This window comes from Cetorhinus maximus, chromosome 7, assembly GCF_964194155.1.
Source record: "Cetorhinus maximus chromosome 7, sCetMax3.hap1.1, whole genome shotgun sequence".
Lineage (NCBI taxonomy): Eukaryota > Metazoa > Chordata > Chondrichthyes > Lamniformes > Cetorhinidae > Cetorhinus > Cetorhinus maximus.
Genome location: NC_135885.1, coordinates 110,961,319 through 110,983,185, shown reverse-complemented (window position 1 = coordinate 110,983,185; position 21,867 = coordinate 110,961,319). Strand labels below are relative to the sequence as shown.

The 21,867-nt window shown below is 44.8% G+C and overlaps 1 protein-coding gene across 1 annotated transcript in view; it reads left to right on the top strand.

The window, feature by feature from the left end:
- Positions 1 to 21,273, top strand: part of LOC144682433 (claudin-10-like) — a 114,386-nt gene extending 93,113 nt beyond the window's left edge. The window contains exons 4-5 of the mRNA XM_078544839.1: positions 13,848 to 13,955; positions 21,144 to 21,273. Of these exons, the coding sequence (XP_078400965.1) occupies positions 13,848 to 13,955; positions 21,144 to 21,273 (238 nt within the window). The remainder of the gene's footprint in view (positions 1 to 13,847; positions 13,956 to 21,143) is intronic.
- The last annotated feature ends 594 nt before the right edge of the window (positions 21,274 to 21,867 follow it).

Sequence of the window (21,867 nt, the reverse complement as noted above, 5' to 3'; positions counted from 1 at the left end):
AGCTGTACCTTGAGTATCCTGCCATCCATTCTTAATCAGCACTTTTCTTAGATAATATCACCACCTTCAACACCTCTTTGATCCTTTTGTCTGTGACATCTTTTGATTATCTGCTCCTATCACTGCTTGCTTATCCCTACAACCACCCCACCCTCAACTTCTCTCTCCCCCCGCCCCCCATCTTAGACCAGCTTATATTTCACCTCTCTCCTAACTATACTTCAGTTCTGCCGAAGGGTCATGAGGACTCGAAACATCAACTGTTTTCTTCTCCACCGATGCTGCCAGACCTGTTGAGTTTTTCCAGGTAATTCTGTTTTTGTTTTGGATTTCCAGCATCCGCAGTAGCTTTTAGCTTTTTGTTTTGGTCTGGAGTTCCCTGCTTTCTGTCTCCCTCTCTTGAACTGGGGAGTTACATAGACTGTTTTCCATTCTGATGGAACCTTTCCTGAATCTAGGAAATTTTGGAAAATTAAAACCAATGCAAATACCTCAGCAGTCAATTCTTTTAAGACCCTAGAATGAAATCCATCAGGTCCTGGGGACTTGTCAGCCTTTAGTTCTAATAGTTTTCTTAGTGCCCTTTCCATGGTTATTGTAATTGTTTTTAGTGTCTCCTTCCCTTTCACCTCTTGATTTACAAATATTTCTGACATGATATTTGTGTCTTCTACAGTGAAGGCAGACGCAAATATCTGCTCAACACTTCCATCATTTCCTTATTTCCCATTACTAATTCCCCAAACTCATTGTCTCTAGAGGGCTAATACTCACTTTAGTTAATCTTTTCCTTTTTAAATACTTGTAGAAACTCTTACTATCTGTTTTTATATTTCTAGTTAGTTTTCTCTCATACTCTAATTTATCCCTCTTTTTTTTAATCATTCTTTGCTGGTTTTTAAATTCTGTTTAAATTACAGTTGTAGAAACATTCCTCAAAATACTGATGTTCATTTAGCTTTTTTTAAATGTGTTAATCAACATATTATGCGGGAATCTATTCCATAAATTCAAAACTCAGTGCATGGAAAATTCCTTCTAACTTGAAGATGTGTATAAGACATGTGAATTTTATATAAAATAAAAACAGAAAATGTTGAAAATACTCAGCAGGTCTGGCAGCATCTACAGAAATAGAAACAGAGTTAACATTTCATGACCTTCCATCAGAACTGGGAAAAATTGGAAATGGAATGGCCTTTAAGTAAGTGAAATGGGGTAGTGTGGAAAAAGAACAAAGAGGACGGTCTATGGATCCAAAGGAAATTTAAATGGCAGAATAATGAACAGTTGCCATCCAAAAGCAAAAACAAGAAAAAAAAGATTAAGATCGACACATGCAAAGAAAAGGAAACAAAATGGTAGACCAGAGATTATGATCTGTAATTGTCAAACTCGTTGAATCCAGAAGGCTGTAAACCGCCAAATCAAAAGGTGAAAAAGAATAAAAAAGAAGCATATTATCTAAATGGTGAGAGATCTGGGCATCCTAGTGCGTGAATTGCAAAAGGTTAGTTTTTTTTCATTCGTTGGATGTGGGCATCACTGGCCAGGCCAGCATTTATTACCCATCCCTAATTGCCCTTGTTCAGAGGGTAGTTAAGAGTCAACCACATTGCTGTGGGTCTGGAGTAACATGTAGGCCAGACCAGGTAAGGATGGCATATTTCCTTCCCTAAAGGACATTAGTGAACTAGATGGGTTTTTACAACAATTGCTATCATTAGACTTTTAATTCCAGATTTTTATTGAATTCAAATTCCACCATCTGCTATGGCAGGATTTGAACCCAGTTCCTCAGAGCATTACTCTGGGTCTCTGTCTAACGACAATACCACTACACCATCATCTCCCCCATGTGCAGGTACAGCAAGTAATTAGGAAAGCTAATAGAATGTTATTGTTTATTGTGAAGGGAATTGAATACAAAGAGTAGAGAGGTTATGCTTCAGTTCTACAGGGCATTGGTGAGACCACATCTGGAATACTGTGTACAGTATTGATCTCCTTGTTTAAGGGAGGATGTAAATGCATTAGAAGCAGTTCAGAGAAGGTTTACTAAAAGGTTTGCTAGGCTAAAGCCTGGAATGGTCGGCTGACTTATGAGGAAAAAGTTGGACAGGCTAGGCTTGCATCAGCTGGAGTTTAGAAGAGTGAGAGGTGACTTGATTGAAACATATAAGATCCTGAGGGGTCTTGATAGGGCAGATGCGGAAGGTTGTTTCCCCTTGTGGAAGAGTCTAGAACTAGGGGTCATTATTCAAAAATAAGGGGTCGCCCATTTAAGATAGAGATGAGGAGAATTTTTTTTCTCCCAAAGGGATGTGAGTCTTTAGAAGTCTCTTCCTCAAAAGGCTGTGGAAGCAAGGTCTTTGAATATTTTTAAGGCAGAGATAGATAGATTCCTGATAAGTAAAAGGGTGAAAGGGGATAGGAAGTAGGTGGAAATCTGGAGTTAAGGTTACAATTAGATCAACCGTGATCTTATTGAATGGCGGAGCAGATTCAAGGGGCCGAGTGGTCTACTCCTGCTCCTAATTCGTACGTATGTTCCTCAAGTTTGTGTTGAGCTTTGTTGGAACACTGCAGTAGGCTGAGGACAGAGATGTCAGTGTGAGAGCAAAGTTCAGATTTAAAATGGCAGGCTACCTGAAGCTCAAGGTCATGCTTGTGGACTGAATGAAGATGTTCCGCAATGTGGTCCCCCATTCTGCATTTGGTCTCCCCAAAGTAGAGGACACCTCATTGTGAGCTGTGAATACAGTAAGTTGAAAGAAGTATATGTAAATTGCTGCTTCACCTGGAAGGAGTGTTTGGGGCCTTAGAAGGTGAGGAGAGAGGAGGCAAAAGGGCAGGTGTTACATCTCCTGCGCTTGCATGGAAGCTGTCCTTGGAAGGGGAAAGGACATTGGGTGTGATTTGAAATGTGGACCAGGGTGTGGTGGAGGGAGCAGACCCTTTGGAATTCTGAAAGGGGAGAGGAGGGGAAAATGTACTTGGTGGTAGCATCACACTGGACAAATGTGGCCTAGGTTGCGCAATATCACATATCAGATTGAAACCAACTATTTTGTCCCTCCCGGCATCATCTGATGGTGGATATGTTTCATGATTGAAGATCGTGTTGATGGCCTGTTGCTGGCGAAGTTATTGACTCGCTGTGTCTTGGCTGCAGATAGACCCTCAACACTGAGCAGCAGGATGTGAAGTACAGTCCAATGGTATGGGAGTCTCAGAATTTCATATTGCTGGCAGTTTTTATTCTGGGATACCAGGATTCTTTAAGTGTAAAGAGGGAACTGAACATCACCATGGATGGCCAGAGACTGAAACACAGACTCTGTTTACTGAGGCATCACCCTTGACAGAATGCTTATGTACAGACAGCACCTCATCAAGACTGCAGAAAAAAGTAAAACCCACAACAACCTCCTTATTAAACTGGCCGGTACCTCATGGGGATTGCGGCCAAAACCCCAAGGACCTCTGCTGTTGCCATCACGTACTTAACTGCAGAATACTGCGCACCAATTTGGTACCAATCTGTCCACACCAAACTTATTGATGTGCAAAAACAAAAAACTAAAGACTACTGCGGATGTTGGAAATCCAAAACAAAAACAGAATTACCTGGAAAAACTCAGCAGGTCTGGCAGCATCGGCGTAGAAGAAAATAGTTGACGTTTCGAGTCCTCATGGCCCTTCAGCAGAACTGAGTATAGTTAGCAGAGGGGTGAAATATAAGCTGGTTTAAGGTCGGGGGAGGGGGAGAGAAGTTGTGGGGGGGTGTGCTTGTAGGGACAAGCAAGCAGTGATAGGAGCAGATAATCAAAAGATGTCACAGACAAAAGGAACAAAGGGGTGTTGAAGGTGGTGATATGAGCTAAGAAAATGTGCTAATTAAGAATGGATGGCAGGACACTCAAGGTACAGCTCTAGTGGGGGTGGGGTGGAAAGGCTGACAAGGTATTACAGTTGTAGATTTAAAAATAATGGAATAGGTGGGAAAAGAAAAATCTATATAAATTATTGAAAAAAACAAAAGGGAGGGGGAAGAAACAGGGTGGGGATGGGGGGAGGAAGTTTAAGATCTAAAGTTGTTGAATTCAATATTCAGCCCGGAAGGCTGTAAAGTGCCTAGTCGGAAGATGAGGTGCTGTTTCTCCAGTTTGCGTTGGGCTTCACTGGAACAATGCAGCAAGCCAAGGACAGACATGTGGGCAAGAGAGCAGGGTGGAGTGTTAAAATGGCAAGCGACAGGGAGGTTTGGGTCTTTCTTGCGGACAGACTGCAGGGGTTCTCAAAGCGGTCGCCCAGTTTGCGTTTAGTCTCTCCAATGTAGAGGAGACCGCATTGGGAGCAACGAATGCAGTAGACTAAGTTAGGGGAAATGCAAGTGGCTGCTTCACTTGAAAGGAGTGTTTGGGCCCTTGGACGGTGAGGAGAGAGGAAGTGAAGGGGCAGGTGTTGCATCTTCTGAGTGGGCATGGGGAGGTGCCATAGGTGGGGGTTGAGGAGTAGGGGGTGGTGGAGGAGTGGACCAGACTGTACCGGAGGGAACGATCCCTACGGAATGCCGCCAGGAGGGGTGAAGGGAAGATGTGTTTGGTGGTGGCATCATGCTGGAGTTGGCGGAAATGGCGGAGGATGATCCTTTGAATGCGGAGGCCGGTGGGGTGATAAGTGAGGACAAGGGGGACCCTATCATGTTTCTGGAAGGGAGGAGAAGGCGTGAGGGCGGATGCGCGGGGGATGGGCCGGACACGGTTGAGGGCCCTGTCAACGACCATGGGTGGAAAACCTCGGTTAAGGAAGAAGGAGGACATGTCAGAGGAACTGTTTTTGAAGGTAGCGTCATCAGAACAGATGCGACGGAGGCGAAGGAACTGAGAGAATGGGATGGAGTACTTACAGGAAGTGGGGTTTGAGGAGCTGTAGTCCAGGTAGCTGTGGGAGTCGGTAGGCTTGTAATGGATATTGGTGGACAGTCTATCATCAGAAATTGAGACAGAGAGGTCAAGGAAGGGAAGGGAAGTGTCAGAGATGGACCATGTGAAAATGATGGCAGGGTGGAGATGGAAGCAAAATTAATAAATTTTTCCAGGTCCAGACGAGAGCATGAAGCCGCACTGAAGTAATCATCGATGTACCGGAGAAAGAGTTGTGGGAGGGGGCCGGAGTAGGACTGGAACAAGGAATATTCCACATACCCCATAAAGAGACAGGCATAGCTGGGGCCCATGCGGGTACCCATAGCCACACCTTTTATTTGCAGGAAGTGAGAGGAGTTAAAGGAGAAATTGTTCAGTGTGAGAACAAGTTCAGCCAGACGGAGGAGAGTAGTGGTGGATGGGGATTGTTGGGGCCTCTGTTCAAGGAAGAAGCTAAGGGCCCTCAGACCATCCTGGTGGGGGATGGAGGTGTAGAGGGATTGGACGTCCATGGTGAAGAGAAAGCGGTTGGGGTCAGGGAACTGGAAATTGTTGATGTGACGTAAGTTGTCAGAGGAATCACGGATGTAGGTGGGCAGGGACTGGACAAGGGGAGAGAGAAGGGAGTCAAGATAACGAGAAATGAGTTCCGTGGGGCAGGAACAGGCTGACACGATCGGTCTGCCGGGACAGTTCTGTTTGTGGATTTTGGGTAGGAGGGCCGTCCGAGGTTGGGTGACTATCAGGTTGGAGGCTGTGGGAGGAAGATCTCCAGAGGAGATGAGGTCAGTGACAGTCCTGGAAACAATGGCTTGATGTTCAGTGGTGGGGTCATGGTCCAGGGAGAGGTAGGAGAAAGTGTCTGCAAGTTGACGCTCAGTCTCCGTGAGGTAGAGGTCAGTGCGCCAGACAACAACAGCACCACCCTTGTCAGCGGGTGTGATGACAATGTTGGGGTTGGACCTGAGAGAACGGAGTGCAGTGAGTTCAGAGAGAGACAGATTAGAATGGGTGAGAGGAGCAGAGAAATTGAGACGGCTAATGTCACGCCGACAGTTCTCAATGAAAAGATCAAGAGAAGGTAAGAATCCAGAGGGATGGGTCCAGGTGGAGGGAGAATATTGGAGGTGGGTAAAAGGATCCGTTGAACGGGGAGAGGACTCCTGCCCAAAGAAGTGAGCACGGAGACGAAGACGGCGGAAGAAGAGTTCAGCATCGTGCCGAGCCCGAAATTCGTTGAGATGAGGGCATAAGGGTATGAAACTAAGTCCTTTGCTGAGCACTGAACGTTCAGCATCGGAGAGGGGAAGGTCGGGGGGTATAGTGAATACGCGGCTGGGGCTGGGATTGGAAGATGGGGTGGGGACGGAGGGACAAGCAGGGGTGGAGGGTCCCAGATGGGTGTTGGTGTCGATGAGTTGTTGGAGCTTGCGTTCCTTAGCACTTGAGAGAAAGAGAAAAAGTTTCTTGTTGAGGCGTCGGATGAGACGAAGAATAAAATGAAACTGGGGGCACGTGCAGCTTTGAAAAAGGGTGCGGCGGTGCTGCTGGAGGGAGAGGTCGAGTGTGTTCATATGGCGGCGCATGGCACTGAGTGTGGATCTCAGAATGCGACAGGAACAGCAGTCCGAGAAACGTTTTATGTCCCGAAGATACCTGTAATCCTGGGTGGGTTCGAAACAAGAGGGATGGAATTTCAGTTGAAATCCACGTGGGGTGAGTCGGAGACGGAGACAGTCACTGAGAAAGGAAATATGGCTGTGAAAGCGGGTTTTAGTAAACACCTTGTCAAACACCAGGAGAGAAATGGAAAGCAATAAAGGTGAACAAGGCAGAAGAGACAGACGAAAATCCTGTTGGAGAACAGAGTAATACTACTTCACGGTAGGTATTTCTTGAAGAGGAGTGGCAGTCAATTAAACACAGAGATAAAAACAAAAAACTACTGCGGATGGTGGAAATCCAAAACAAAAGCAGAATTACCTGGAAAAACTCAGCAGGTCTGGCAGCATCGGCGGAGAAGAAAAGAGTTGACATTTCGAGTCCTCATGACCCTTCAGCAGAACTGAGTATAGTTAGGAGAGGGGTGAAATATAAGCTGGTTTAAGGTGGGGGGGGGGGGGGGGGAGAGAGAGAGAGAGAGAAGTTGAAGGGGGGGTGGTTGTGGGGACAAGCAAGCAGTGATAGGAGCAGATAATCAAAAGATGTCACAGACAAAAGGAACAAAGGGGTGTTGAAGGTGGTGATATTAGCTAAGAAAATGTGCTAATTAAGAATGGATGGCAGGACACTCAAGGTACAGCTCTAGTGGGGGTGGGGTGGAAAGGCTGACAAGGTATTACAGTTGTAGATTTAAAAATAATGGAATAGGTGGGAAAAGAAAAATCTATATAAATTATTGAAAAAAACAAAAGGGAGGGGGAAGAAACGGAAAGGGGGTGGGGATGGAGGGAGGGAGTTTAAGATCTAAAGTTGTTGAATTCAATATTCAGCCCGGAAGGCTGTAAAGTGCCTAGTCGGAAGATGAGGTGCTGTTTCTCCAGTTTGCGTTGGGCTTCACTGGAACAATGCAGCAAGCCAAGGACAGACATGTGGGCAAGAGAGCAGGATGGAGTGTTAAAATGGCAAGCGACAGGGAGGTTTGGGTCTTTCTTGCGGACAGACCGCAGGTATTCTGCAAAGCGGTCGCCCAGTTTGCGTTTAGTCTCTCCAATGTAGAGGAGACCGCACTGGGAGCAATGAATGCAGTAGACTAAGTTAGGGGAAATGCAAGTGAAATGCTGCTTCACTTGAAAGGAGTGTTTGGGCCCTTGGACAGTGAGGAGAGAGGAAGTAAAGGTGCAGGTGTTGCATCTTCTTGCAATTTCCAGTTCCCTGGCCCCAACTGCTTCCTCTTCACCATGGACGTCCAGTCCCTCTACACCTCCATCCCCCACCAGGATGGTCTGAGGGCCCTTAGCTTCTTCCTGGAACAGAGGCCCCAACAATCCCCATCCACCACTACTCTCCTCCGTCTGGCTGAACTTGTTCTCACACTGAACAATTTCTCCTTTAACTCCTCTCACTTCCTCCAAATAAAAGGTGTGGCTATGGGTACCCGCATGGGCCCCAGCTATGCCTGTATCTTTATGAGGTATGTGGAACATTCCTTGTTCCAGTCCTACTCCGGCCCCCTCCTACAACTCTTTCTCTGGTACATCGATGATTACTTCAGTGCAGCTTCATGCTCTCGTCTGGACCTGGAAAAATTTATTAATTTTGCTTCCAATCTCCACCCCTCCATCATTTTCACATGGTCCATCACTGACACTTCCCTTCCCTTCCTTGACCTCTCTGTCTCAATTTCTGATGATAGACTGTCCACCAATATCCATTACAAGCCTACCGACTCCCACAGCTACCTCGACTACAGCTCCTCACACCCCGCTTCCTGTAAGTACTCCATCCCATTCTCTCAGTTCCTTCGCCTCCGTCGCATCTGTTCTGATGACGCTACCTTCAAAAACAGCTCCTCTGACATGTCCTCCTTCTTCCTTAACCGAGGTTTTCCACCCACGGTCGTTGACAGGGCCCTCAACCGTGTCCGGCCCATCCCCCGCGCATCCGCCCTCACGCCTTTTTCTCCCTCCCAGAAATATGATAGAGTCCCCCTTGTCCTCACTTATCACCCCATCAGCCTCCGCATTCAAAGGATCATCCTCCGCCATTTCCGCCAACTCCAGCATGATGCCACCACCAAACACATCTTCCCTTCACCCCTCCTGGCGGCATTCCGTAGGGATTGTTCCCTCCGGGACACCCTGGTCCACTCCTCCATCACCCACTACTCCTCAACCCCCACCTATGGCACCTCCCCATGCCCACGCAGAAGATGCAACACCTGCCCCTTCACTTCCTCTCTCCTCACCGTCCAAGGGCCCCAACACTCCTTTCAAGTGAAGCAGCATTTCACTTGCATTTCCCCTAACTTAGTCTACTGCATTCGTTGCTCCCAATGCGGTCTCCTCTACATTGGAGATGTAACACAAACTGGGCGACCACTTTGCAGAACCCCTGCAGTCTGTCCGCAAGAAAGACCCAAACCTCCCTGTCGCTTGCCATTTTAACACTCCACCCTGCTCTCTTGCCCACATGTCTATCCTTGGCTTGCTGCATTGTTCCATTGAAGCCCAACGCAAACTGGAGGAACAGCACCTCATCTTCCGACTAGGCCTTCCGGGCTGAATATTGAATTCAACAACTTTAGATCTTAAACTTCCTTCCACCCATCCCCACCCCGTTTCTTCCCCCTCCCTTTTGTTTTTTTCAATAATTTATATAGATTTTTCTTTTCCCACCTATTTCCATTATTTTTAAATCTACAACTGTAATACCTTGTCAGTCTTTCCACCCCACCCCCACTAGAGCTGTACCTTGAGTGTCCTGCCATCCATTCTTAATTAGCACATTTTCTTAGCTAATATTCTTCTTACCTTCAACACCCCTTTGTTCCTTTTGTCTGTGGCATCTTTTGATTATCTGCTCCTATCACTGCTTGCTTGTCCCTACAACCACATGCCCCCCAACTTCTCTCCACCCCCCGCCCCACCTTAAACCAGCTTATATTTCACCACTCTCCTAACTTTACTCAGTTCTGCTGAAGGGTCATGAGGACTCGAAACGTCAACTCTTTTCTTCTCCACCGATGCTGCCAGACCTGCTGAATTTTTCCAGGTAATTCTGTTTTTGTTATTGATGTGCAACTCAACTTAACAATGCACATCATCACAGGTGCTCTTGGACCAACTTGCTTCCCCTGGCTCACAGTCCTGAGCAACATCGCACCCCTGTACATCAGGAGGGTAACTAACAGGTAAGCTACTCCATCCCAAGCTTGCCCTTATTCAATGACCTCCTCAACCCACTAGTAGTACACCTTTCCTCACATCACCCCATATGGTTAAAGGCAGCACACTGAGGAGTAACAGCTGAGGACCAATGGTAGGAGAATTGGCAGGAGAAAACATTCATCAGAAATCACCATCTCATCATAGACCCCACTGCTCGTCCACCTGGCTTTGATCTCCCACAGGAACAGTGGGGCTCTTTTAAACTGTTTTGATACTGACCAAGGCCTCTGTGCAGCCACCCAGCATCAGTGGGGTGGCCAAGACCATCCAGGCTGCAGCTGTGGCGCAGTCCAAACAATTACTATATTGTCGAGGAGTGTCCGCTGACTAAACTCGAAAGCAGGCTTTAAGAACTTCATCTAACCACTGAGGCTCTGTGCCTCTGCACACCCTAAATAAATTAATAATAAATCAGGCTGGAGGCGGTGGAAATGGTGGAGGATGATCTGTTCAGTATGTGGCTGGTGGGGTGGTAGGTGAGGACAAGGGAAACCCTAACATGGTTCTAGAGGGAGGGGGAAGAGTGAGAGCAGAAGTGTGAGAAATGGGGTAAGCATGGTCGAAGGCCCTGTCAAGAACATTGAGGAGGAGTCCTCAGTTGTGGGTAAAGGAAGACATATCAGAGTAGTGGTACTAGTACAGAAGGTTGCATCATCAGAACACATTGCAATGGAGGTGGAGAAACTGGGAAAACAGGGAGCTGGGTATGAGGAACTGTAGACGAGGTAGCTGTAGTCAGTGGGCTTATAATGACTGCTTGTTGATAGTCTGTCCCCAGAAATGGAGAAATGGAGACAGAGAAGTTGAGGAAGGGTAGGGAAGAGTCAGATGGACAAGGTGAAAATGAGAGAAGGGGAAAATTGGAATCAAAGTTGATGAAGTTTTCCAATTCTCCAGGGTGAGGGCAGGAAATGATACTAATACAGTCACCAACGTACCAGAAAGAGCTGAGGAATGGGGCCCGAGAAGGACTCAAACAAGAAATGTCCCACTACCCCACAAAAAAACAGGCATAGCTAGGACAAATACAGGTACAACACCTTTTGTTTGGAGTAAGTGACATGAGTGATGAGAGGTTGCTGAATTGGAGAACAAGTTCAGCAAGGTGAAGTAAGGTGGTGGTGGAAGGAAATTCGTTGGACCTCTGTTTGAGAATGAAGTGGGGAGCCCTCAGACCATCCAGGTGGGGGGTGGAGGTGTAGAAGGGTTGGACATCCATAGTGAAGAGGAGGCTGTTAGGGGCTGGAAACTGTAAATTGTTGAAATGGCTAGGGCGTCAGAAGAGTCATGGATGTAGTGGGGAGAGACTTGACAAGGGGAGAAAAAATATAGAGTAAAAGAACAAAGATAAGTACAGCACACGAACAGGCCCTTAGGCCCTCCAAGCCTGCGCCGATCATATTGCCCGTCAACTAAAACATTTTGCACTTCCGGGGTCTGTATCCCGTTATTCCCATCCTATTCATGTATTTGTCAAGTTGCCTCTTAAACACCACTATCGTACCTGCTTCCACCACCTCCTCTGGCAGCAAATTCCAGACACTCACTAACCTCTGCGTAAAAAACTTGCCCCGCACATCCCCTCTATAGTTTTCTCCTCTCACCTTAAATCTATGTCCCCTAGTAATTGACTCTTCCACCCTGAGAAAAAGCTTCTGACTATCTACTCTGTCCATGCCACTCATAATTTTGTAAACTTCTATCAAGTCGCCCCTCAATCTCCATCGCTCCAATGAGAACAATCTGAGTTTCTCCAACCTCTCCTCATAGCTAATAACCTCCAGACCAGGCAGCATCCTGGTAAACCTCCTCTGCACCCTCTCCAATGCCTCCATATCCTTCTGGTAATGTGACGACCAGAATTGCATGCAATATTCCAAGTGTGGCCTAACCAAGGTTCTATACAGCTGCAGCATGACTTCTCAGCTTTTATACTCAATACCCCTGCCAATGAAGGCAAGCATGCCATATGCCTTCCTGACTACCTGGTGGATAAACCTGTGTTGCCACTTTCAGTGACCTGTGGACCTGTACACCCAGATCCCTCTGCCCGTCAATGCACTTAAGGGTTCTGCCATTTACTGTGTAATTCCTGCCTGTATTAGACCTTCCAAAATGCATTACCTCGCATTTGTCCGGATTAAGCTCCATCTGTCATTTCTCCGCCCAAGTCTCCAACCGATCTATATCCCGTTGTATCCTTTGACAATCCTCTTCACTATCTGCAACTCCTCCAACCTTAGTGTCGTCTGAAAACTTACTAATTAATCCAGTTACATTTTCCTCCAAATCATTTATGTATACTACAAACAGCAAAGGTCCCAGCACTGATCCCTGCGGAACTCCACTAGTCACAGCTCTCCATTCAGAAAAGCACCCTTCCACTGCTACCCTCTGTCTTCTATGACCAAGCCAATTCTGTATCCATCTTGCCAGCTCACCTCTGATCCCGTGCGACTTTATCTTCTGTACCAGTCTGCCATGAGGGACCTTGTCAAAGGCCTTACTGAAATCCATGTATATAACATCCACTGCCCTTCCATCGTCGATCATCTTTGTCACTTCCTCGAAAAACTCGAAAAACGACCTCCCCTTCACAAAACCATGCTGCCTCTCACTAATATGCCCATTTGCTTCCAAATGGTAGTAAATCCTGTCACGAAGAATCTTCTCCAATAATTTCCCTACCACTGACGTAAGGCTCACCGGCCTGTAATTTCCTGGATTATCCCTGCTACCCTTCTTAAACAATGGAACAACATTGGCCATTCTCCAGTCTCAAGACAGGAAGAAATCAGTTCAGGCTGAAATGATAGGTCTACGAGGACAGTCCTGTTTGTGGATCTTGGGAAGGCGGTAGAGCACGCTGTTCAGGGTCCTGGTTTATAAAATGGGAAGCCGTGGAGGGAAGATCTCCAGAAGAGATGAGGTCAATGATGGGCTTGGAAACAACTGCTTGATGTTTGGTGGTAGGGTCATGGTACGTGGAGGAGCTATTGGAGAGTTGGTATTCAGCCTCTGCTAGATAGGATGTGAATTTTATATTCTTGTCCTCCAATTATATGTTTACAGTCCAATCAAATAACATGCTTGTATCAGTATAATCTATCCTTCTTAGTATTTTAAACAACTGTATCATTATTCCTTTATATTTTTGCTGCAATGAAAATAGTAACAAATTGTTACATTTACCATGCATTTTTAATGTATATAAAATCTGTGACTTTTAACTGATTAGTTGTAATGATTTTAAGTCATTCTTCACCTTCCGTCATGTTGCTTTAGATCTATGCTGATATCTACATATTAAGTTTTTACATACAACGAGAAAGAAAGACTTGCATTTATATAGCACATTTCTCAACTACTGGACACCCCAAAGCGCTTTACAGCCAATTAATTACTTTGTGAAGGGCAGCCACTGTTGTAATTTGGAAACGTGGCAGCCAACTTGTGAACAGCAAAGTTCCGCAAACAGCAATTTGATAACAAGCAGATAATCCGTTTTTTTTATGTTGATTGAGGGATAAATATTGGCCAGGACATCAAGGATAGCTCCCCTGCTCTTCTTCAAAATAGTGCAATCACCTAAGACATGACTTTGGTTTAATATCGCATTCAAAAGTCAACACTTCCAACAGTGCAGCACTACATCAGTACTGCACTTAAGTATCAGCCTTGATTCTTGTCCTCACATCCTGGAATGGGACTTGAATCTATGACTTTCTGACTCAGAGGCAAGTGTGCTATAAACTGAGCCATGGCTGACACCCATTTAGCTGCAGTTTCAAACAATGTAAATATGAATTTGTAACAATCGACAAGAGTTCAACATAGCAACATTTTGATAGGGTACTGACCTCCAGACCCTGAATTCCTGATTTGTACTCCTGACACCAAAGCTGAATACTTGGAGTGTTAACTCAAAACAGTGACCCTGTAATTTACTAAGATTGTTACAGATTTTTAAACACTTAGTCAACTTGTCAAGGGGGAAACATGAAAAATGTTTATCTTGCTTCTGCAGATATGAATTAGGAGCTGCTTTGTTTATTGGTTGGGCTGGATCTTCACTTTCCATATTAGGAGGTGCAATATTTTGTTTCTCCTTATCTAATGGTAAAGGTTCTCCAAGGTAAGATAAAATAAGCTTACTGAAATGCTATATAGTTTGAAGAATCACAGAATTGTTCCAGCACAGAAGGAGGCCATTTGGCCCATCGTGTCTGCACCAGCTCTCCAAATGAGCATCATGACTTAGTGCCATTCTCCTGTTTTTTCCCTGTACCCTTGCACATTGTCTCTGTTCAAATAATCATCTAATGCCCTCTTGAATGCCTTGATTAAACCTGCCTCCACCACACTTCCAGGCAGTGCGTTCTAGACCCAAATCACTCATTGTGTGAAAAAGTTTTTTTCTCACATCACATTTGTGTCTTTTGCAAATCACTTTAAATCAGTGCCCTCTTGTTCTCGATCCTTTGATGGGTGGGAACAGTTTCTCCCTATTTACTCTATCCAAACCCTCATGATTTTGAATACCTTGATCAAACCTCCTCTTAGCCTGCTCCTCTCCAAGGAGAACAGTCCCAAACTCTCCAATCTATCTTCATAACTGAAGTTTCTCATCCCTGGAACCATTCTTGTAAATCTCTTCTGCACTCTCTCCAATGCGATCACATCCTTCCTACAGTGTTGCGCCCAGAACTATACACAAAACTCCATCTGAGGTCTAACTAGTGTCTTATATAAGCTCAGCATAACCTCCCTGCTCTTGTACTCTATGCCCCTATCAATAAAGCCCAGGATACTGTATGCTTTATTAACTGCTCTTTCCACCTGTCCTGCCACCTTCAATGATCTATGCACATATACATCCATGTCTCTCTGCTCCTCCTACCAAAATGAATCACCTCACACTTCTCCGCATTGAACTTCATCTCCCACCTATCTGCCCACTCCACCAACTTGTCTATGTCTTTTTGAAGTTCTATACTGTCCTCCTCACAGTTTACAATGCTTCCAAGTTCTGTATCATCCGCAAATGTAGAAATTGTCCCCTGCACACCGAGATCTAGAGCATTAATATATACCAGGAAAAGCAGGGGTCCCAATACCGACCTCTGGGGAACTCCACTACAAACTTTCCTCCAGTCCAAAAAATATCCATTGATCATTACCCTCTGTTTCCTATTACTCAGCCAATTTTGTATCCACGTTGCTACTGTCCCTTTTATTCCATGAGCTATAACTTTTCTCACAAGTCTGTTGTGTGGCACTGTATCGAATGCCTTTTGAAAGTCCACGTACACCACATCAACAGCATTACCCTCATCAACCTTCTCTGTTACCTCTTCAAAAAACTCCAGCAAGTTTATTAAACATGATTTCCCCTTTAGAAATCCATGCTGGCTCTTCCTAATCAACCCACATTTTTCCATGTAACTACTAATTCTATCCCGAATAATTTTTTCTGGAAGCTTCCCCACCACTGAAGTCAAACTGACAGGTCTGTAATTGCTGGGCTTATCCTTACAGCCCTTTTTGAACAAGGGCGTAGTGTTTGCAATTCTCCAAGTCTTCTGGCACCTCCCCTGACTCTAGGGAAGAAAGATTATGGCCAGTGCCCCTGCAATTTCCATTCTTACTTCCTTCAATATTCTTGGATGCATCTCATCTGGTCCCATGCCTTGTCAACCTTAAGTACCGACAATTTATCCAACACTTCCTCCTTATTAATTTTGAACCCTTCTAGTGAGAGTTTCCTCCTCTGTCACCGTGGCCACGGTAGCATCTGCTTCCTTGGTAAAGGCAGATGCAAAGTATTCATTTAACACCTCAGCCATGCCCCCTGCCTCCATGTGTAAATCCCTTTTTTGGTCCCTAATTAACCCTACTCCTCCTTTTACCACCCTCTTACTATTTACATGCCGATAGAAGGCTTTGGGTTTCCCCTTTATGTTGGCTGCCAGTATTTTCTTGTGATCCGTCTTTGCTTCTCTTATTTGTTCCTTCACCTCCCCTCTGAACCTTTTGTATTCCGCTTGGTTCTCAGTTGTATTTTCTACCTAACGCCTGTCATAAGCACACTTTTTCTTCTTTACCTTAATTTGTATCTCCTTTTTCATCCAGAGAGCTCCGGATTTGTTTGCCCTACCTTTCCCTTTTGAGGGAACATAGCTTGACTGTGCCCAAACCATTTCTTCTTTGAAGGTAGCCCATTGTTCACCTACAGTTTTTCCTGCCAGCCTTTGATTCCAGTCTCTCTGATCCAGCTCTGTTCTTGCCCCATTGAATTCGGTTCTCCCCCAGTTAATTATTCTTACTCTGGATTGCACATTGTTCTTTTCTACCATCATCCTAAACCTTACAATACAATGATCATTGTCGCCTAAATGTTCCCGCATTGACACTTAATCTACTTGGCCCACCTCATTTCCAAGAAGTGTGCTTAGAATCCTACTTTTATGGAACTGAATATGTCGTGATGAATGCACAAAGTAACTTAGACACGCATTACAGTACATTACATTATCATGTATTTGCGAGTTATGCAAGGGAGTGTACAACTTAAAATGTCTTTTGTTGCTATCAAAGGTAGGTGAAATTCCATCTCAACTTTCATTGAAATAAACCGGGCTCCAAAGATTAACATTTTGATTAATCAGAATTAGATAAATGTAATAAACATCATGTGGGGAAATTCAACTTTAGTGGAAGCACAAAGTTGTCGCAAGCAATGGGCCGCTCATTATACACCTTGTTTGATATTCCCTTTGATTGAAGTCAATGTAATGTAAAATGTGATTGTGTGTACAATTGGTGCCTGATCCCCTGCTGCCTATTTGTGCGCTCACCAAAGTTGAATTTTAGCCCCATACATCCATACACAGTTTCTGCCAACAAAATTTTTCTTTCTATCGTTATGCTTTTTTATAGAATCAACAAAAACTTTTATTGCAGAGCATCATTAACGTAGTAAAACATCCTTAACAGGAATGTTTTCAAACAAAATTTGACACCGAGGCACAAAACAAGATATCAGAGCAGATGACAAAAAGCTTGGTCAGAGAGGTATGTTTTAAGGAGCATCTTAAAGGAGGAAAGAGAGGTAGAAAGGTGAGGATTCTGGGATGGAATGCCAGAGCTTAAGGCCCTAGCAGCTTAGCAGCTGAAGGCACAGCTACCAAGGGTAGCACGATTAATATTGGGGATGCTCAAGGGGCCAGAATGAGAGAAATGCAGACCTTTCAGTGGGTTAGAAGGCTAGAGGAGAGTGCAAAGGTAGGGAATGGCAAGCCTGTGGAGCAATTCGAAAATAAGGTTGACAATTTTAAAATTGAAGTACGTTGAATACCACTTGGAGGAAGCACTGAGGGTGGTAACAGCACAGAATGTACTCTTGGTGGGAGACTTCAATGTCCATCAGCAAGAGCGGCTCAGTAGCTACTGACTGAGCTGGCTGAGTCCTAAAGGACATAGCTGCTAGACTGGGTCTGTGGCAGGTGGTGAGGGAACCAACAAGAGAAAAAACCTACTTGATTTAGTCCTCACCAATCTACCTTTCACAGATGCATCTGTCCATGACATTATTGGTAGGAGAGGCCACCACACAGTCCTTGTAGCGACGATGTCCCGTCTTCACATTGAGGATACCTTCCATCATGTTGTGTGGCATTACCACCATGCTTAATGGGATAGATTTCGATCAGATCTAGTGACTCAAAACTGGGCATGGGATGCTGTAGCCCATCAGCAGTAGCAGAATGCAAAACACCACAATCTGTAACCTCATAGCCTGGCATAGCCCCAACTCTAACATTACGATCAAGCTGGGAGACCAGCCTCGGTTGAATGAAGAGTGCAGGAGGGCATGCCAGGAGCAACACCAGACATACCAAAAAATGAAGTGTCAACCTGGTGAAGCTACAGCACAGGACTACTTGCATGCAAAACAGCGAAAGCAGCATGCCACAACCAATGGATCATATCTAAGCTCTGCAGCCCTGCCACATCCAGTCGTGAATGTGGAAAATTAAACAACTAACTGGAGGAAGAGGCTCCATAAGTATCGCTATCCTCCATGATGGGGGAGCCTAGTACATCAGTGCAAAAGACAAGGTTAAAACATTTGCAACAATCTTCAGCCAGAAGTGCCGAGTGGATGGTTTTCTTGGATTCTTCCTGAGCTCCACGGCATCATAGATGCCAGTCTTCAGCCAATTCGATTCATTCCACGTGATATCAAGAAACAGCTGAGGGCACTGGGTACTGCAAAGGCTATGGGCCCTGACAACACTCCACTCCACCAATAGTACTGAAGACTTGTGTTCCAGAACTACCTGCACCCTTAGCCAAGCAGTTCCAGTACAGCTACAACACTGGCATCTATCCGGTTATGTGGAAAATTGCCCAGGTGTATCCTGTACACCAAAAGCAGCCTGGCCAATTACCGCCCCATCAGTCTACTCTTGATCATCAGTAAAGTAATGGAAGGGGTCATCAACAGTGCTATCAAGCAGCACTTGCTTAGCAATAACCTGCTTACTGAAGCTCAGTTTGGGTTCTTCCAAGGTTATTCAGCTCCCGACCTCATTACAGCCTTGGTCCAAACGTGGACAAAAGAGCAGAACTCCAGAAGTGAGGTGACAGTGACTGCCCTTGACATCAAGGCAGCATTTGACCGAGTGTGGCATCAAGGAGGCCTAGCAAACTTGGAATCAATGGGAATCAGGGAGAAAGCTCTCTGCTGGCTGGAGTCATACCTAGCACAAAGGAAGATGTTTCTGGTGGTTGGAGGTCAGTCACCTCAGTTCCAGGACATCACTGCAGGATTTCCTCAGTGTGGTGTCCTAGGCCCAACCATCTTCAGCTGCTTCATTAAGACCTTCCTTCCACCATAAGGTCAGAAGTGGGGACGTTCACTGATGATTGCACAATGTTCAGCACCATTTGCGATTCCTCAGATACTGAAGAAGTCCAAGTCCAAATGCAGCAAGACCTGGAAAGTATCCAGGCATGGGCTGAAACTGTGGCTACAAGAGCAGGTCAGAGGTTAGGAATTCTGTAACTTACCGCCTGACTCCCCAAAGCCTGTTCACTATTTACAGGGCACAAGTCAGGAGTGTGATGGAATAATTTCCACTTGCTTAGATGTGTGCAGCTTCAACAACACTCAAGAAACTTGACACCATCCTGGGCAAAGCAATCTGCTTGATTGGTACTCCTTCCACAAACATTCACTCCCTCCACCACCAACGCACAATGGCAGCAGTGTGTATCCTCTATAAAATGCACTGCAGGAACTCACCAAGGCTCCTTAGGTATCATCCCCAAACCCACAACCACTACCACCTAGAAGGACAAGGGCAGCAGATGCATGGGAACACCACTACCTGGAAGTTCTCCTCCAAGCCACTCACCATCCTGGCTTGGGAGTATATTGCTGTTCCTTCACTGTCGCTGTGTCAAAATCCTGGAAATTTCTCCCTGACAGCACTGTGGGTTCAGCTACACCACAGGGGCTGCAGTGGTTCAAGAAGTGTGACACCATCCAGAACAAAGCAGCCCACTTGATTGGTACTCCATCCAGCATCTTCAATGTTCACTCGCTCCACCGCTGATGCACAAGTGGCAGCAGTGTATACAATCTACAAGATCCACTGCAGCAACTCACCAAGGCTCCTTTGACAACATCTTCCAAACCCACAACCTCTACCACGTAGAAGGACAAGGGTAGCGGATGCATGGGAGCACCACCACCACCTGCCAAGCCACACACCAACCTGACTTGGAAGTATATCATTGTTCTTTCACTGTTGCTGGGTGAAAATCCTGGAACTCCCTTCCTAACAGCACCATGGGTGTACCAACACCATATGAACTGCAGCCATTCAAGATGGCTGCTCACCACCACCTTCTCCAGGGCAATTAGGATGGGCAATAAATGCTGGCCTAGCCAGCAATGCTCACATCACATGAACGAATAAAAAACAATACAGTGATGCTTGACATTTTGCAAGATGCCAAAGTAGTTGTTAAGAGCAAAGATTTGGCTGCCATTTTACTGCCGCACATTTCACAGAGAATATTGGTCCAGACCTTGCAGTTTGAATAGAGGCAAATGCTAAGAGATTTGCTGCAATTGAGGGCCCCAACAGCACAGCAACTTCGAGGGCCCTACGTATCCTTGAATCTGAAGTTGTGATATTACTGAATGGGCTCCAGGGGAGTCTATGCTGATGTTCCTGCCAAACCTGTTAGTGTGTAAACTTGAGCTGATTAGCCTGGACTTACCTCAATACTTGCAATGATTATTTAAGGCTGTTCCAAACAGACATCAAGCCTGCTCAGGACTACACCCTTTAAATCAGCAGGAGTATCAAAACACCTTCACACCCCCAGTAGGCCCCCTCCACCAGTTGATAAAGGAAGAAACCAGAGCCAATCTTTACTGGAAATAGGTTTATTCAGAGAGTAAAATATTATAGCTATAAATCTCCTGACCCCACTCTGCTTCTGTGTATTTGTGTCTCTTTATATGTGTTCAACCTCAATCAACAGAATTAACACAACAACCCCCCCATGCCCCCACAACAATCTGCCACTCCAGTACCCCTGGCTCCACAGGGCTGGGGAGACAGTGAGAATCACAGGGAAATAGTGCCGGAAATCTACATTGGGAGTCAAAGAGATCATTGTGAGAGCAAACCAACAAAAAAGGAGTAACACTACAGGACAGCAGGTAAGTGATCGTTTTTTTCAGAGAGCCCAGAGGTGATGAGTACGGACCTGAAGGAATTCAGGGGCACCTGAATGACTTCAGTGCTGCTTGTTGAGGGACAAATAAAAAGCATCAGTCAGGGTTTCTACCTCCTGATCACTACCCAAATACTTCTGATGTTACTGCACACATATATGAGGTCAGGAATTTCCTTGGATATGATACCCACTGTGGTAACTAACCTGCCAAAAGTATCTTGAGTTCACACTTGGGTGATAAACTGGAGGGGTGGCTGGCACTGCAGTATGAGAGTGCCTTTAGAAAGGGAGAGAAACAGGAAGAAATAAAGAAAGTTCAGAAATACTACCATTTTCAAAATGACAGATTTGTTAATTTTGATGAGGTTTCTCTATCAAGGAACCAGGAACAAGCATTGCAAATTTGCCAACATCATTATGATTGATCTAATCAGTATCAGTGTAAGAGCACAGTCAAAACAAGATATTTGAAATAGAATTGTATAAATAAATTTAATTCGGAGATTTAATATGGAATTGAATTGATTATTGAATGTATTAACTTCATGAACCTTTCTTCCAGAGTGGGTTATGGCTACAGTGCTAGAGCATCCCTTTTTTCTTCCCGGACAATGGTACACAATGAAGACATGAGATCAATGAAGAATGCAGGGATCCCTCCAAAGCAATTTGATAAGAATGCATATGTTTAAGTAAAGCAACACACAAATAAGATAAAGATGTGACCTACGTTAATCAAGTTCAGTCTGTAAGGAGACAATTCTTTAATTTGCAAAAATATGTCAAATTTGCATTTGTTTCTCACAATAATTCCAAAAACTACAAATTTCAAATTACCGTTTTTGACTTGGGAATATTTTTGTCTAACATAGCTTTATGGAAAAATAGATCATTCTGTATTAACTATAGGTCTTTTGATGCAACTAATTTCCTTGTTTTCAAGAATATTATATTTCAATTATGCAGCAGTTAATCTGGCAAAACATCCAGAGTTGAGTACTGCATCAATAAATGATTTACTGTTAAATGAAATATTTTCAGTCTTTTGATATGTTTCAGCTGGTTAATCAATTACAAGAAAAATATAATGTATTTCTTCTTGATTGTGTTTATTATTTAGCATCGAACAACATTTGTAAGGGAACTTTCTAAAATAAATGTGTTAAAAATTCAATGAAATTTAGTGGAAATGTATCCCTGTTTATGCTTAAGACTTTTCCAGTTTATTATACATATATGTATGTGTGTGTATATCTATATCTTATTTAAAAAAGATTATATCTGTG